At 38.2% G+C, this 17,608-nt stretch overlaps 1 protein-coding gene across 1 annotated transcript in view; it reads left to right on the forward strand.

Moving 5' to 3' along the window:
- The window catches only part of SGIP1 (SH3GL interacting endocytic adaptor 1), a 204,535-nt gene that overhangs the window by 145,507 nt on the left and 41,420 nt on the right, over positions 1-17,608 (forward strand). Inside the window, 2 exon segments of the mRNA XM_019837194.3 lie at positions 2,155-2,220; positions 3,140-3,199. Of these exon segments, the coding sequence (XP_019692753.2) occupies positions 2,155-2,220; positions 3,140-3,199 (126 nt within the window).

Raw genomic sequence — 17,608 nt, forward strand, 5'->3', positions numbered from 1 at the left:
TTGTTAAATTCACTCTTAATTATATTCCTTCACTGTTAATTATGCATTTTCAAGTGCATCTCTAACCCTACCCCCACATCTGAATGAATAAAAAGTAACCATTTACAGGCACCAAAGGAAGTATCAGGTAGATTTTGATATCTCATTTGGTGAAGAACTTTGAGCAAAAGTGATTTGTATTCAGTACTGAAATAGTCATAGCATCTAAATCATACAGTATTTCCTGTAAGCCTTTGTCTCCAAGCTGGGTGGCAATTCTGAATTGGATAAACATTCTTCTAAAAATGCTTGTATTGCACAGAAAATCCTTTGGAGATGGATATTCCCGATCTCAATTAAAAATTCCCACATTTAATTTTAGTCTTTTTTTTTCTTTCTACTATTTGTTTTGGAAAAACCTGTACATCTGGCTTCCCCATCCCAGATCAATTTGAGGCAATTTCCATGGCTAGTTCTTAAGGAAATTTTTCCTTCTATACTTCACTTGAAGTATTTAAGGCAAGCACAGAACTATCCAATAACCCATCTTTTCAGTTCCCCAATTTAGTTATGAAGTTTTCTTCTAAGCCCTCAATGCCCAACCGCCATAAAAAAAAAAAAATTGTGAGCGTGTTATTCAACCCTCTTTCGTAACTTCAGCTGAAAAAACAAATGGCAGTATTTGAGGCTCCTCATTTTGGTGTTTGCAGTGGTGTTTTTTGGTTTTTTGTTTGCTTGTTTGTTTTAGTGTGTGAAGTTTGCCTTCTATTATTTTTTTTAAGTTTTTTATTTTAATTCTAGTCTAGTTAACATACAGTGTTGCGTTAGTGGCAGGTGTATAATATACTGATTCAACGATTCTATACATTACTCAGTGCTCATCATGATGCAGGCTCCTCATTTTGAGGAGATTGTAAATATGAAAATAGTTCTTCAAAAGAAAACAATATCCTCCATCATTTCGCACTAACAGGTATGAAAGAGTATTGTAACGTTCAGTTACTGCCAGCATAACTGTTTTGCTTCCTAGTTTCTGGACAGATTATGGAGGGTCCTTCTTAGTGCCAGTTCCATTTGTCCTGTTCCTCTCCTCCTCTCCTCCAGATGTTACAGACATTGCATTAACTTGTTCTACCCACCAAGGAAGCCACCTCTATAATTAAAAACTGATGGGCAGGTGATATCCTAGAACCTTAAAAAATGCCAAAGAAGTATTTTCCCCACTTTACTTCCTAAGTCTGGAAGGCAAGCCAGTAGAATATTTTTCCAAGAAACATTGTTTATAGACCTTATCTTCCCTACATTGTAGGGGGATTCTCCCTTATTGGTCTTTGTACAGATTTTATTCAATTTTTTATTGAAATTGTAATAATACTCTTAAGAACTGTGGAACTGAGTGCTTTTTTTTGACCACATAGCATAGAACTCCAATTACCTGTATTTGTTAGTTGCTGAGAAAGGAGATTATGTGCAAAGATCTGGAACGATTTGGGGTTCAGAGCAACTGTTGTGATCAATTTACAAAGACATTTGGCCATAACTGGATACCATAGCCAAAGACGGAATTACAGTAATGTTGTCCAAAATTAACAGGCCATAACTACTAAAGACAGGTGCAAGGCAAACTGAATTTGGATACCAATGAGTTTGAAATGGGATACTTCATTCAGCAACCTCAGATTTATACTGTTGCCTTTTTTATGGTCTCATTGAAAGCTTACTCTTTTCCACCGGGGCAGGGGGAAGGCATATCCCGAGTGATCTTGTTGAGCTGTCCGCACTCTGCCAAGCGGTTCTGTTGATGGACATATGTCTGGCCACTTGAGAACTGTGCCTGAGTGAAATACACTTACACGAGTCAATTATTAATGATAGTGCCTTTAACAACTCCCTGAAAAGGTGGGGACGTGATTTCTTCCACAGAGCTGACTTCAGCCAAACTCACAGATGCTGAAATCTGGCATTTTCAAAATTTTAATTTTTTCTCATAGAGCCATCATGAAATAAACACATCACCTTTTTATACCCTATCATTATCCCAGTACATTAGGTTTTGTTTCCTTTTTCCATTAATATCATTCTTGTTTCAATCCGTGAAGTGTACTGCTTGATTTCATTTGGGATTTTTATTTGTGTTTTTTGTTTTCCATTCCTTTATATTTCTTTGGTTCGTAGTGTCAGAAGATGATGTTTTTTATGACAAACTGCCCTCGTTTGAAAGGCGCTGTGAAACGCTGGCAGGTATGGTGCTAGCCAAGTGATCTCTAGATATCTAGACTTTAAAAATCCAAGCCATTATACCATCTGACTGCTATAAACTTCATGGACATGCTACTCACCTCATGAGTGTCTGGTGCCTCTCAGATGCACCCTATTTATTGTTCATCATGGAAATCATGCCACCGAAATTTTTTTTTGAGTGAACGTATTAAAAAGCAGCAGGTTGCATGACAGTTTCTCAAAAGGTTTGAAAAAGGTGAGATGCTATTGCTTTGTGAATTTACAAAGGAAGGAATAATTTAACTGCTCAGAATTACATGTCCAGTGACTGCTTTTTAATTTAAAATATAATAGAGCACCGTTAGTAATCCTGTTTTCTCTTTGGTACATAGGTAAAGGGTGTTTTGTGTCTGGATGCCTAAGGTGATTCCAGGGGAGGGGACGGAAGATATGTGACTTCTTCCATGAACTTTAAATTGATATGCAATGCTGTTGTCATTTAAAACCTAAGCTAAGTTTGATATAACCCATAACTCCGAGTTTATCTTTTTGCAAATATAGAAGGGGATGACATTGAAGATGAAATGGATACAGCAATTGCTGAATGACAGTTTGCCCAAACTAGTGCAGTTAAAATATGCTGACGCCCCTGCATGGCCAGGAAGACTTCTGCTCCATGCGCTCAAGCACCAAGTATCAAGCTACCAACAACACATGCCCATCCCTTTAGGCCTCCATAGCTTTGCTTTTGCTTTCTGTTTCCTGAACTAAAAACAAAACGAAACATAGATTGCCAGCCTTCCCTTTTTCCTGCACGCTAATGGCATGCAGTGCCTCTGCCCTCCCCCATAGTGAGATTAATGACCTGTAACTCATACTGTGTCCTTCTCTCTCCCTCTCCTTAACCTTTCCCATCCCGCTTCAACTCCTGGCCATACAGAGAATGAACAGCCTTCCCTCGTTTGGTTTGACAGAGGAAAGTTTTATTTGACTTTTGAAGGTAAGTAGTACATAGCATACCAGATTCTAATTTATACCCCTCATCCTTTTTTCCCACCTGCATTTCCAAATCCCAGTTCTCTTCAAAAGACCTGGCCCCACTTTCTGTGTACAAATGCTATGGCTACTTGGAAACTATTAAACACTAAAGAAAATACAACATGAATTTGGTTTGTATGGGATCTTCCATTTTTCATACTAAAAAAAACACATTAAAAAAACAAGCTGATTTGCAGTTAATATTGGTTACTTGTGTTAAATTAAAAAACAAAACAAAACAAAACAAAAAACAACACCTTTTTTGGACAAGGAACTTAACTCTGTCAACCAGGGCCCTTTCCTTACTCTTTTGCAAATGCAATACAACAAATGTAAGGATATTTTGGGTTGGAATTGGCTTTTAATTTTGTTTTGGACAATTAATGTTTCTGATGCAATATCCATTAATGTAAAACATAAGTACGTATACATGTTCTTATGACAAGGAATGCTGCATGGGAGATCAGAAAAATGAGGAAAAGAACAAAAAGGGGTGTTTTCGTAAGTTCTGTTTGCATCTTCTGAAATTGCACCGGACGTGGCTGCAGTAAGGTGGACAACTGTCACTGGACCCGCCATTTTAGAAGTTTAAGGAGAATATATATAAATATAATGTCAGATATTTAACCTCCGTGTTGGATACTTTTATATTCTGAATTAAGGATGAGCAATCTTCTGTTTTATATTTAAATTCTGAATCATTTTAACAGGCCAAGCATTTGATAAAAAGTCTTACTTAAGCTAATTGTGGGGAAAGTTTAAGTAATTTAATTTGTGGGCCCTCTTACCCATAAATATTTATCACTTAAACTCCTACTTTCTACCGTTTGATTGATTGATTGATTGATTGATTGATTGCAAAAGGTGATTTTATTAAAGCACAGGGACAGGACCTGTGGCCGGAAAGAGCTGTACTGGGGCTGTGATGAGTGAGTTAAGGGAGGTAAAGACAAAATGGAGGCTTCCCAAAGGACTTTCATATGCTAAAGAGGACTCAGAAGATACCAGAGGCCTAGCTATTGTCAAGCAAAGGTTGTTTTCAGGGATGATTCATGTTTCCCATATGATGTCAGAAGCCTTCATCTCCACAGGTATTACTTTTGTAATAATGCAAAATCCACAACTTTGGACCGTCTAAACTTTCTCTTTGGGTTAGATAGAACTAAAATGTGCCCAGGTGTCTTTTTACTGATCAGCACATCTCAAAAGGAAAAGCTACAGTTGAATAAATTGGTAATCCCAAAATACAGCAAATACCTGCATATGTAAAAGGCCTATCTCTGGTTCAGTTTGGCCACAGCAGAAACTGTAGTTTACCGTGTTTTAACCAAGAAACTAAACAATACACTACTGCCTACCCTCAAGTATTTGGGGCTCAGTAAAAAACAATGTGGACGGTGTTTGTTGTTTCCATTTATTTTGGTTTTAAAGTATCTATTGGCTCATTTGTTTGTGTTTAAGTTTGGGTTTCTTTAAATAGAAAGAGAAAGAGACTTCTTTGGAGATACCCATCTAAAGACAATTTTAGGCTGTTGGTTTGTTTTTAAAATATGTATTATCAAATAAATATAAGTATTAATAACTGTGTAGAATAACATAATGTGAACTACATCTTTTTTCCATTTCAGGAAAATATAATAATAATATGTAGTATAAGATAAAATATAATATTAGGTATCTAAAGTTGGTAACATTGCCATTCTAATTAGTAAGATCTGAATTTCTTAAGCATCTTAATTTGGACCAAGAGAGTCATGCAAGAAGTTTTTTTTTTCTTAAACGTTTATTCATTTTTCAGAGACAAAGGGAGAACAGCATGATTGGGGGGACAGAAAGAGTGGGAGATAATCCAAAGCAGGCTCCAGACTCTGTGTGTCAGCACAGAGCCTGATGCAGGGTTTGAACCCATGAACAGTGAGCTCATGACCTGAACCAAAGTCAGACACTTAACCAACTGAGCCACCCAGGTGCCCCACAAGGAGTTGAAATAGAAATAAATCAGAATCTCTAGTGCTGTGTTACCTTCATGCTGGACTTTGCTCAAGTCAAGGAAGTATAGAAAAGGCTTCCCAAGGGACTATAGGAACAGCCTTATCACAAATATATGTCCCTACTTATCTCATTAAGAAATGTTTATGCAGACAAAGTACATTAAAATGAACTTCGGGACTTAGGAGAAACTAAACATGACACTTGACCACCTGAGCAAGAATGGCCATGTCTTAAGAATGGAGAAGGTTTGTTTTCACTATTCATGCACAGTAGTCTCAGGTATTTTTAGCTAGTGCAACGTGGAAGGATTTTTTTAATTTTCCGCTGTGATGATAAATAACACAGAAATGATGACATGTTAAATTGCATTGAGAATAGTGCCCCTACCCCAACGGACTGTCATTCAACATGTTTTATTGAGTAGCACTTCTAGAATATTCTTCTAGGGCACCCTGATTTTTACCCATTTTTTTTATTCATATTATCATTTTCTTCAATTCTTCATTCAGGGAATACAGAAGAAGAAAAAAGATTCCCAGCTCAAAATATCCATCTGTCCTAATTAGCTTTCAAATTATTATTTATTGGCATCTAAATAGTGTTTTTATAGTGTTCAAAACCTTAGCTGGTCTCATTCATTAATTTGTTCTTATAGTGCTCTAGGCATTGTACTTAGTAAGTGTTTGAGCCACTGACCAACCAACCAACTAATGAGCATTGGCTTATGAATTTATTTGGAGGTAAACATGCTATGCTTCATACTTCCAAATTTGATTTAACAAGAAATATAGAAAAGTGTTAAAACAATGGTTCTAACTCACAAGAGTTCCAAAGCTTTTCTTAGTGTTTCACTTTTACAATTTCACTAAAATCTTAACCTATTAAAGTTGGGCTTTAAAAAAAAAAAGTAAAGCGTACAAAAGGTAGTGACTTTTTAAATTAATTCATCCAAGAGTATATCCTATTGAAGTTTTCAAGTATTCTTCTGAGACGGAAGAAAGGGAAAGATATTTCCATGACAAGTAGAAGATGTGACTATTAGGTATTTGAACAATTCCCTAGAGCATTTTAACATCAGGATGTTTCCAGAAATGTGCTGTCCCTTTCCTTGATTAGCTTACTTAACTACAAAATCATCTTGTATCTGGTCATGAAAAAAAAAGAAACAAAAAAAACCCTTGCAACCATTCTCAAGTGTCCTTGTGTCTGAATATCATCTCCATCCTCTGTGCATGGAGGCTCTTGCACACTCATCTCTAGAAAGTTCTGTGCTCCCATTATTGCTCTTACCCCTATCACGCCTTCGGGAATGTCACATCCTTAGCAACACCCTCCTCTACATTCGCAGGCTGTCTGCCAACTTCGCCCACCTGTTTCCTTAACTGAATCCCAGCTCTCTCCAGGGACCATCACTTCTGTAGCACTCTTCACAGAAAGTGCTCCAGTCTTCTGTGGGCCATATGTCATGGGACTAGAGGCGGTGTTTCAATTCTCCCAATACCTTCTTGCCACTTCCAGAGCCACCTGATAATTCTACCTCCTACTGCTCCTTACTGCTGTCCACTAGCTGCAGAATATTCCTTAACTGCAGGCTTAGAGATGCTGGAGCTCCTTTTCACCCTCTTCTTCACCTTGCTCACTAACTTTATCCTGTGACAAAGATTGATGTGTGTGACCCATCCAAGACCCTGGCTTTCGGGTCTCTTTGACTTCTGCAGCTCCAACAGACTTTCTCTTCACACCACTCAGTAATCCACACCTCTGGCTACATCTTGTCAATGGTCCCCACTGGCAAGTATCACGTTGTATACCTCATAATTACCAACAGTTAGTCACCCTTTCTGTACACCAAGTACTGCATTGAGGCAGTGATTTTTTTTTTCATTTGGCAAATATGTATCGAGCTAGTACTGTGTAAGCACTCCCCAGTAGGAAGCAAAACAGAAAAATATCCCTGTCACCATGGAGCTTACATTCTGATGTGGAGAGTCCAAAATAAAAAGATAAACAAGGAAAATATGCACCACGGAGATGGTAGTAAGTTCTACAGAGAAAAATAAAATAGGGGAACCTGAAGTAATAAAAGTAATGAGTAATAATAAATAATATCTCAGTGCTCACCATGTGCAAAGTATGTCCCACTATTATGTGACTTCATCTGTACCCTTCACTGATGAAGAAATTAAGATTCAGAGAATATAAATAACTTTCACAGGATCACTCAGCCAGAAAGAGGCACAGTAGGAATTTAAACCCAGGTGGCCTAGCTGGAGACCTAGGATGATGCTCTGCACACATGACTTCATTCAGTCTTATAAACAATAGTCCCTTGAGGTCAGTGGTTCTGGTGGGTTTCCCCAAATCTCCTAACCTTCCAGCTCTCCAGTCTCCTGACTATACCTTATCTTTGACTTCACTGAGACTCCTGGTCTCGTGTCCACCCCATTCATAGTGCACTAGCACTACCCTACATTCAAGTTCTTTTCTAGACCCCATGGAGGAAAAATAAGTTTCTGGAATGGTTCCAATAATCCAACAGCTGCTACACCTCCCTCTTTGGAATTATGTTGTCTATGTGAAAAGAATAAAGTTTTGGACATTTTAAACTTCTGACTTCCTTCAGTAGGGTCTTAGATATCCCTACTTGATCATTGCTATGATGCAGTCATAGAGATGGACCACTCAACTTTCCTTACCCTGACATAGGTAAGGAAATAACATCCTGCAAGAAGCAAACATGCCACATGTTTCACGTGTGGCCGGAAGGATATTAATTTATTCATCTGAGAGTCACTAGGGAAAGGAAAATTGGAAGGTGTGACCAGTTTTCTGGGAAGCAACTGTTTTGCTAAATTTACAATATTCTCCAAGTGGGAAGTGGCCACTAGTTGTTCCTACCTCACTGTAGGCCCTTTTCAGTCAACAACGTGGTGAAGTTATTGAGCACCCAACTCTGCAAACCACAGAGTTAAGTACAGTGTTAAGTACAACCAGGTTAAGAGAAAATACATAGAGGGGCGCCTGGTGGCTCAGTCGGTTAAGCGTCCGACTTCAGCTCAGGTCATGATCTCGCGGTCCGTGGGTTCGAGCCCTGCACCGGGCTCTGTGCTGACAGCTCAGAGCCTGGAGCCTGTTTCAGATTCTGTGTGTCCCTCTTTCTCTGACCCTTCCTTGTTCATGCTTTCTCTCTGTCTGTCTCAAAAATAAATAAATGTTAAAAAAATTTTTTTTAAAAAGAGAAAATACATAGAAACATGAGAAGCAGTGATGCAAGACCATCTTCCTGAAAAATATTACAATCACACTCCCTAGCTATTCTTAATGTCTGTATGTAAACTCTGTGGTAAATAAAAAATGTGAAATCCTTTCAATTAATAACTGAAGGACACAGAGAGCTTTTTTAAATAGCCTAACTTGTTAACATCCAAGTAAAGCTGAACCATAAAAATGTTCCACCCGGCAGATCTGCTGAGGGTTTCAGAATTCACGTTGCTTCTTCATAAAAAATGAGTTTCCCGCTTCTGACTTCAGATGCCAATCTCAAGTCCCAGGTTGTCACCTGTGCTTCTGACTGCCCAGCTATAAATTGAAGGTTCTTACAAACCCCCAACCTGGGTTTAGTAATTTGTCAGAACAGCTCACAGAGCTGAGCTTTACATCCTATTACCAGTTTATTATAAAGGATATGACTCAGGAACAGCCAGATGAAAGACATAGATAGGGCAAGGTTTGGGAAGGGGCATGGAGCTTCCAGGCCCTCTCTGAGTATGCCACCCTTCTAGTACCTTGATGTGTTTATCCAACTGGAAGATCTCCAAACCTCATTGTTCAGGAGTTTGATGGAGGCTGTTTGCATAGGCATGATTGATCATTGGTGAGTAAGTCTATCTCCAGGCTCTCTCCTCTCTCCAGAGGTTGGGGGATGGGACAGAAAGTTCCAATCATCTAATTACATGATTGTTTCTCTCTGGCAAGGAGCCCCATCCTCCAAGAGTCTCCTCATTAGTATAAACTCAAGTATGGCTGAAGGAGGCTTATTTGGAATAACAAAAGACTCCCCCTCTCACCCTTATTACTCAAGAAATTACGGGGAGTTTAGGAGCTCTATTGCCAGGAACTGGAACAAAAGACCAAATATGTATTTCTTAATATCATGGTCAGCGAAATGTTCCCTGTTTTTGCCCTGATGTCTAGGCCAAATTGAACAGGTTGTTAGGGAGGACATGAATGTACAGAATTATATCATAATTCTATCCATTTAAATAGTTGTGAGACAGCATAAGAGTAGGTGGTATCTTCTATTTTGAGTCACCAAGCAAGGGGTACCTAGCTAGTGAAAAGATCATTTTATTTGGATTCAGCATATCCAGGGTGCTGTTGCTGATGCCAATACTTCTGATGCTGTATCACTGATAAGGCCTTATCATGGACCACATCTTGGGCTAATTACTCAGTATCCATACGCTCATGTAAACCCACACAGTAACTGTATGATGTGGGCACCATTGTTACTCACACTTTACAGATGAGTAAACAGAGTCCCTAAGATTTTAGGTCACTTTCACAAGATAACACAGCTAGTAAGTAAGTGAATTGGTTCAGAGCGAGTTAAGTGTTGAGTTACAAAACCAATGTTCCCAACTACTATAATTTTCAAATCTTGACTGACCAATAACCATGTAACCTTGAGAATTTAATGCCTCTGAGCCTCTGTTTTATAATAACCACTTTGCAAGACAGGAAAATCAAGTAAGATAGATTTTTTTTTGTTTGAATGTACTATATAACGTGAAAGGTTTTTGGTTTTATTTTGTTTTTATTAAGACTTTATGTTTTAGAGCAGTTTTATATTCACAGTAAAATTTAGAGGAAAGTATAGAAATTTTCCATATGCACCCTGCCCCCATCATGCACAGCTTCCCGTTATCAACATCCTCCACCAAAGTGGTTCATTTTTTACACCTGATGAACCTACATTCCATACATCATACATCATAATCATTCAAAGACCATAGTTTACATTAGGATTCATTCTTGGTATTTTATATCCTATGGATTTGGACAATTGTATAATGATGTACATCCACCATTATAATATTCAGAGTATTTTCACTACCCTAAAACCCTCTGTTCATCTCTCCCCTGGCCCTCAACCCCTGGCAACCACTGATCTTTTTGCTGTCTCTACAGTTTTTGCTTTTCCAAAATGTTATATAATTGGAATTATATGATATGTAGCCTTTTCAGATTGACTTCTTTCACTTAGTAGTATGTATGTAAGGTTCCTCCATATCTTCTTATGGTTTGATAGCTCTGAAAAGTTCTTATTATTCATACTTTGAGTTTGCATTCAAACTGAATGAGGAGAATTAAGGAAAGGGCCCAAAAAAGTTCTGTACCCAAGATGACTTTGTTTCTTGTGTCTACTATTCTCCCAGTCTCCAAAGTAACCCTGTGGGTGTGTGGTGTGACCAAGTCTGGGAGGTTTCTCTTGTATCTCCATCAGACTCACTGATGGTGTATTTTCTTCTCTTATGGCCATAACAATCCTAAAGACATAGATGTTTCTGAAAATGTCCCTCACCCAAAAGAAGATGGATAATTCAATAACTTTAAAATGTGTAAATGTTAGGTTGCCTTGATTTGCTCAAGACTGAAGATTTTTTACTCCCCAGCAAAGGAGATGAACCCAGAGTTTGAATTACACATGCCTGGGCACAGAAGTAGATTGTATGATGGCATTTCCCATCTGACTGGGGTTACCAAATAGAGAACTAATGAGGTCAGCACAAAGCTGCAGAAAGAAGAGTTGCCCTATGTAGACAATTTTCAAACCTAAAGCATAAGTTAAATTGTTCCCTTGAGCAAGAAAAAGGAACTAAGGTCAACGATGAATAGAATAGAAAAGGTAAAGAATATTCACTCATGCATTCCTCCTTCAGTGGTTAATGAGCTTTCCATGAGTTCCTCGTAACTCCAAGCCCCTATGCAGGAGTGATGGAGGTAAAGCTATATGGTTTCTGCCTTCTAGAAATTCACAAGAAATAGAGGAACAAGGCACTTCCTTATAAAAGGCATACTACAGCAAATGCTGTAATAGTATATAAAAAAGTGCTGGAAATGTATGAATAATGGATAGACTTCTAATCAGGAAGAATCTGGAATAACTTCTGGAAGCAGAGAGACTTGAGCTGGCTGATGTTAAGGGAAAGAGCTTCAGACAGCTAAGAGTGTCCCAACTTGAAGAAGTGATTTGAGCAAAGACATTTGGGTGAGCGATGTCTAGATTATATTCAGAACTGGTAAACACTGGGAGAGGAGAGGAATGTTTTTAAAAATATCTTGAAAAATAGAGATCATATTCTAAAAGACTTTATATACTGAGAAAAATTTGAATACAATCCCTATGCAAGGTGAAACTTTTGAGAATTTTATGGGAGAGGACGTGGTATGATCATCTTTGACTTTTAGGATTAGAGGCAAGGAGAAATTTGGGGATTTACTGAAGTAGTTCAAGAGTAGTAGGGACAGACAGATTTGTCTGTCAATTGAATTACTTCAATTAAAGTAAATCATTTGAAATCTACTAGGTTGTGGAAAGGAGTGAAAACTTCCATCCTGAGACATGGAGAGAGGGGTGCTATTGTAAGCCAGGAGAAAGGGGTCTCCAAGAGTACTAGGATTTGGTTAGAAAAAAATGAGTTGCTTTTGGGACTTCTCAACTTTAAGGCCCACACGTTCCATGTAGATGAGTTAAGGAGTAAACAGACTGTGGAACTTCGGGAGTCATTTGCTTAGAGATAAGGGCTGAATCCATGGAGGCAAGGGTTTAACCTTGGGGCACGCCTGCATTCAGAAGCCATATTGGAAAAAGAATGCATAGTGATTTAGAACTTTCTCTGTTGTATCCTTTCTTTAAATAGCCACACAAACACTATATTTTAATTTTTTTAATATCTATTTTTGAGAGAGAGAGAGAGAGAGAGAAGGAGTGTGAGCGGGGGAGGGGCAGAGAGAGAGGGAGACACAGAATCCAAAGCAGGCTCCAGGCTCTGAGCTGTCAGCACAGAGTCCAATATGGGGCTCAAACTCACAGACTGTGAGATCATGACCTGAGCTGAAGTCATATGGTTAGATGACTGAGCCACCCAGGTGCTCCATTAATTTTTAATGCATGGTATTCATTGGATATGTTTTTGTAGAATATATTACATGCCTAGATCTTTTGCTTATCTTTTGTCTCTCAGTTGTTCACACTCAAGAGAATGCCTAACTGGCTGACCCAGTTGCACATGACTGTTAACCTAAGTATCAGATAGGAAAATTGAAGACATCAAGCCTAGAGGGAAAATACCAACTTTCAGATAGCTGTTGTTGCAAATACAAGTCAACATAGAGCTGATGCACTGCCTCCTTTCCCTAACTGCTTCCCTTCAAAGCCTTTGTCCTCTTTGGGTATGTGTCCTTCTCATCTGTCTTACAATCTTTTATCTTTACATCCTTTTTCTTCCTTCTGACACACAGATGTGAACACTCAAAAGTGAACATAATATGAGATGAAGGATACTTTCAGTATTTGTTGTATATATCAAAAACAATGTAATGACTTGTATAAGCCTTTAAAATAATTGAATAATAAATTTTGAATTTCTTTGTTTTTGAATAGAAAGAGAATTTTTTTGTAGGATACTTCATTTTTCTTCTTCCATATAGTAGGAACTCTATAGTAGGAACTCTTGCAAAATAGTGTAATGTTCCCTACCTATGCCCATAATACACATATAGACATATCTGTCATGTGAGTTTGACTCGAAATACTCTTCATGGTAGCTCCAATATGTACATGCCTAGATGTGCTCATAGTTAATACTCTTTAGCAGGAGTCAGGACTGTCTTCAGATGTTTATATACACATATATATACAAAATTGATCATGATGGATGGATAGCAAAATGCTATGGTTTTCTCTATGTACTAATTCTGCAATAGGTAGGTATGTGATAGGGAAAAGAGTGAACAGATTTGTGGAATAAGGCCTTGATAATATTGCTAGAGGAACAGATATTGTTATGACTATGTTTATTCAATCAGCAAGTGTTTACTGAGTCCCTACTATGTACATGGTACCATGAAAGGCATTAGGTTTACAGTAGTGAACAAGAAAGACAGGTTTCTATCTTCATGGAGCATGGAAGTCAGACATTAAACAAGTAGCTACAATAATGTGCAGAGATTGTTATATCTGGGAGATAGGTATTTTGGAGGCACCTGATGGAGACCTAGCCTGGCCTAGAAGTTAGGGAGAGCTTCCAAAAGAAAAGATGAAAGTCTACATAGAGTCTGCTTTGAAGAGATATAAAATGTTGCTGAGTTAGAGTTCTGATATAAAATCTTATGTAATGTAGAAATGTTAACCTAAAGGTATATTGGGTATTATTCTAGATATTGAGAATAGTAAAAAAGTCTCCAATTGACTTATATCCATTTGCTTTCAGCACATACACATGTACACATGCACATGCACACACACATGCACACAAATAAAGAAAATATATGTTATATATATATGTGTATATATACACATATACATGTATGTATGTATATACATATACATGTTATATATATGTATATATGTGTGTTATATATGTGTGTATATACACACATATACATGTATGTATATATACATATACATGTATATGTGTGTATATACACATATACATATACATGTATATGTGTATATATACATATATACATATACATGTATATATGTATATATACATATATGTATATATACATATATATATATGTGTGTGTGTATATATATATATATATGTAAAGAGAGAGAGAGAGAGAGAGAGAATGTATATACACATATATATGGAGAGAGAGGCAAATGTGTGTGTGCACATATGCACATCCCCACATTGGCTCTGGCATTAGCCTCAGCTATAGGTAACTTACTCAACCCCTCTAAGTCTCAAGTTTCCTCCTATGGAAATTGGAGTAACAATGGCATCTAGTGCATAAGGTTGTTGTCAAGATTAAATTGTCAAGTACTGAGGTCAGTGCATGCGAAGCACTCAATAACCATTAGCTATTAGCACTATTCTCCAACTTCATACTTCCCTTGCTTGTAACATGGCTGTGTTTTGTTTAGTTTTTGTCTGCTTTGGAGAAGATTGGATTGTAGCACTCTAGTCTTCTTCCACACAAAACATGTGGGAACTTGACATGGCCTCCCTCCTTGTCAGCAGGGACAAGGAGCAATCTTTCCCCCACTGCTTATGGAGGAAGAGAATGATTTGGAAGCAGAATGCATCATCCTCCCTGCTATACACCCCCTGCTTCCTCCAGAGCCTATCATTAAAGCTGACTTGTTGAGACTAATGATCCGCCTGGTGATACACTCCTCAGGGTGCTGTGTTAATGCTGATGGGAGATGTGGGAAGAAAATCTGTTACCGTCTCTTTTATGAAAGGATTTGTAAATCATGGCATTTCAGCATATTTGACAAGGAATTTCAAATTCCCTGAGAAGAGAATGGAGAAGCTAAGAATCGCCAGGGGGACTGCTTTACCTTTGCAGAGTTGCAGAGCTTTCTTTTCATTATTATTATGTGTCCTATAAGAAGAGCTATCCATAAATTAAGGCTGCCCATACCATTGTACTCTGGACTCTGGCTACCCCAGACAGAGGATAACCCCTGACCACCCCTTCAGAGAGGAAAGCTGGCATATTGAATGAAGAAGTGGTTCAAAGAGGTCATGTCAAGACTCCAGAGAATCTCCCATTTCTTCTTTTTTTTTTTTTTTTTTTTTAGGAGAGCACGAGAGAGCAAGTACAAGCGGGAGAGGGGCAAAAGGCGGGGGGGGGGGGGGGGGGGAGAGAGAGAGAGAGAGAGAGAAGGAATCTCAAGCAGGCCCCATGCTTAGCATGGAGCCCAACGCGGGGCTCAATCCCACATTCCTGGGATCATGACCTGAGCCCAGATCAAGAGTCGGACACCCAACTAAATGAGTCACCCAGGTGCCCCAAGAGAATCTCCTATTTCTAAGCTATTTCATGTGTGTGGAATGAATATATTTAATAAGCACCACAAATAGCCATAAGAGATTTTAGTTATTTGTGAAAGGCCTTTGTAAACTATAAAGTACTATACATATGTAATCATTTCCTAAAATAATAATTGGCATTAATGAATATTTAATATGTGCTAAGAATTTTGCACTCATTACTGCATTTATTAACTCAGAGATTGATTTGGACTCATCAAGATAAGGCATTTAAGGCAAAGCTTTAAGAGAAGCTGTTGCCCTTAAGATTTCCACCCTTTTTTGTCTTCAGCTATTTTGCAACATGCATGTGGTAATAATTTCTGCTAGAGCATGGACTGTTAGCAGACAGGAGTTTTCATGGACTTGTTCCACTTCTTCTGGCTGTGCTGTATTCAGTCACCAGGGCATGAGTAAATTTGGCCTTGGGTTTCTTTTCCTGCTGGCACACATTCACACAGCGTGTGCTATTTACAATTGTGTTTCTTGGTTTCATATTCAAAATAATTACTGCATGCCTTCTCGTACAATCTGATTTAGAGGCTTGAAATATGCCTCTGAGAACACAAAAGGTTATTCTGGAGAAGTGTCACAAAGGAGCAAGGGTGACATTAATTTTTCAAGGATGTGTTGGTGACTTTCAAGAGCTGCCATTGTCATTGTTAAGCATGAGCCTGGGAAGAGGAATCATGAGTTATTTAATGTTGATTACTCCTTTCCTTAGATTTTGCCTTTTTTGGACTCTGCTCACGGCCCATTCCCCATGATACTGGCAGTTCAAATTACAGGCTTTCAGACAGTCAGATTACAATAATATTTTTCATGCCTCTCCATTCATAAATATCAGCCTTCTAGGGGAATAACTTTTAGTAGTGTTCAAAATTACCAGCATCCATTTTCAGAGTGTAAGAACAAGAACTATTCAAGAAATAAATAATGGAGAAATGTAGAAACCCCAGTGATATTTGAGATCTAACTTCCAATTTCTGTTCATATTTTTTGCCACAATATCAAAGTAATGCAGCCTCTTTTTAGAAAATTTAGAAAATCAGAAAAATATAAAGAAAATAAGTCTAATAAGCATAGGTAATCCTTGTTACCATTGGTGTATTTCATTTCCAAAGTTTTTCATGTGATGTGACTGTGTGTGTGTGTCTGCATGTATAGTGTATATTTTCATAATTATGCATCCTTTTACTTTAGTATATGATAATGTCCACCATGCTATTAAAATGTATTTTACTATTTTAATGTTTCTTTTTTTTCTTTTTTTTTTTTAATTTTTTTTCCACGTTTTTATTTATTTTTGGGACAGAGAGAGACAGAGCATGAATGGGGGAGGGGCAGAGAGAGAGGGAGACACAGAATCGGAAACAGGCTCCAGGCTCTGAGCCATCAGCCCAGAGCCTGACGCGGGGCTCGAACTCGCAGACCACGAGATCGTGACCTGGCTGAAGTCGGACGCTTAACCGACTGCGCCACCCAGGCGCCCCTTTTAATGTTTATTTTTGAGAGAGAGCAAGCAGAGGATCCAAAGCAGACTCTGCTCTGACAACAAAGAATCTGATGTGGAGTTTGAACTCACGAACCATGAGATCATGACCTGAGAGAGCCAAAGTCAGACATTTAACTGACTGACCCACCCAGGAGCTCCTCTTAATATGTATTTTAAAACAGCTCATAGTGGGGCAGCTGGGCCACTCAATTACGTGTCTGACTTTGGCTCGGGTCCTGATCTCACAGCAGGTGGGTTTGAGCCCTGCATTAGGTTCCGTGCTGACAGCTCAGAGCCTGGAGCCTGCTTCAGATTCTGTGTCTCCCTCTCTCTCTGCCCCTCCCCTGATCGTTCTCTCTCTCTCTCTCTGTCTCTCTCTCTCTCTCAAAAATAAATATTTAAAAAAAATTTTTTATAAAAGAACTTAAATGTTCACACACACACAAAAATGTAAGGCAATGGATGTGTTAATTAACCAGATGGAAGGAATCCCTTCACAATATATATGTGTATCAAATCATCATGATGTACACTTTAAATTTATTATAATTTTATTTCTCAATTGTACTTCAATAAAGCTGAAGGGGAAAAAAGATCCTAGAACTATAAAAATCATGAACCGCAAGATGGTGACCTGAGCCAAAGTCAAGACACTTAACCGACCGAGCCACCCAGGCGCCCCAATGGTAGCCATTTCAGTTGCATTTTACCATATGCAGAATGTGTGTGTGTGTATATACATGTATGTGCGCATATATATACATGTATATGTACATATACATCTGTATAACCATGCTAATGGTTCCATAGTATTATATACAGGTACTTATCT

Source organism: Felis catus, chromosome C1 (assembly GCF_018350175.1).
Source record: "Felis catus isolate Fca126 chromosome C1, F.catus_Fca126_mat1.0, whole genome shotgun sequence".
Taxonomy (NCBI): Eukaryota; Metazoa; Chordata; class Mammalia; order Carnivora; family Felidae; genus Felis; species Felis catus.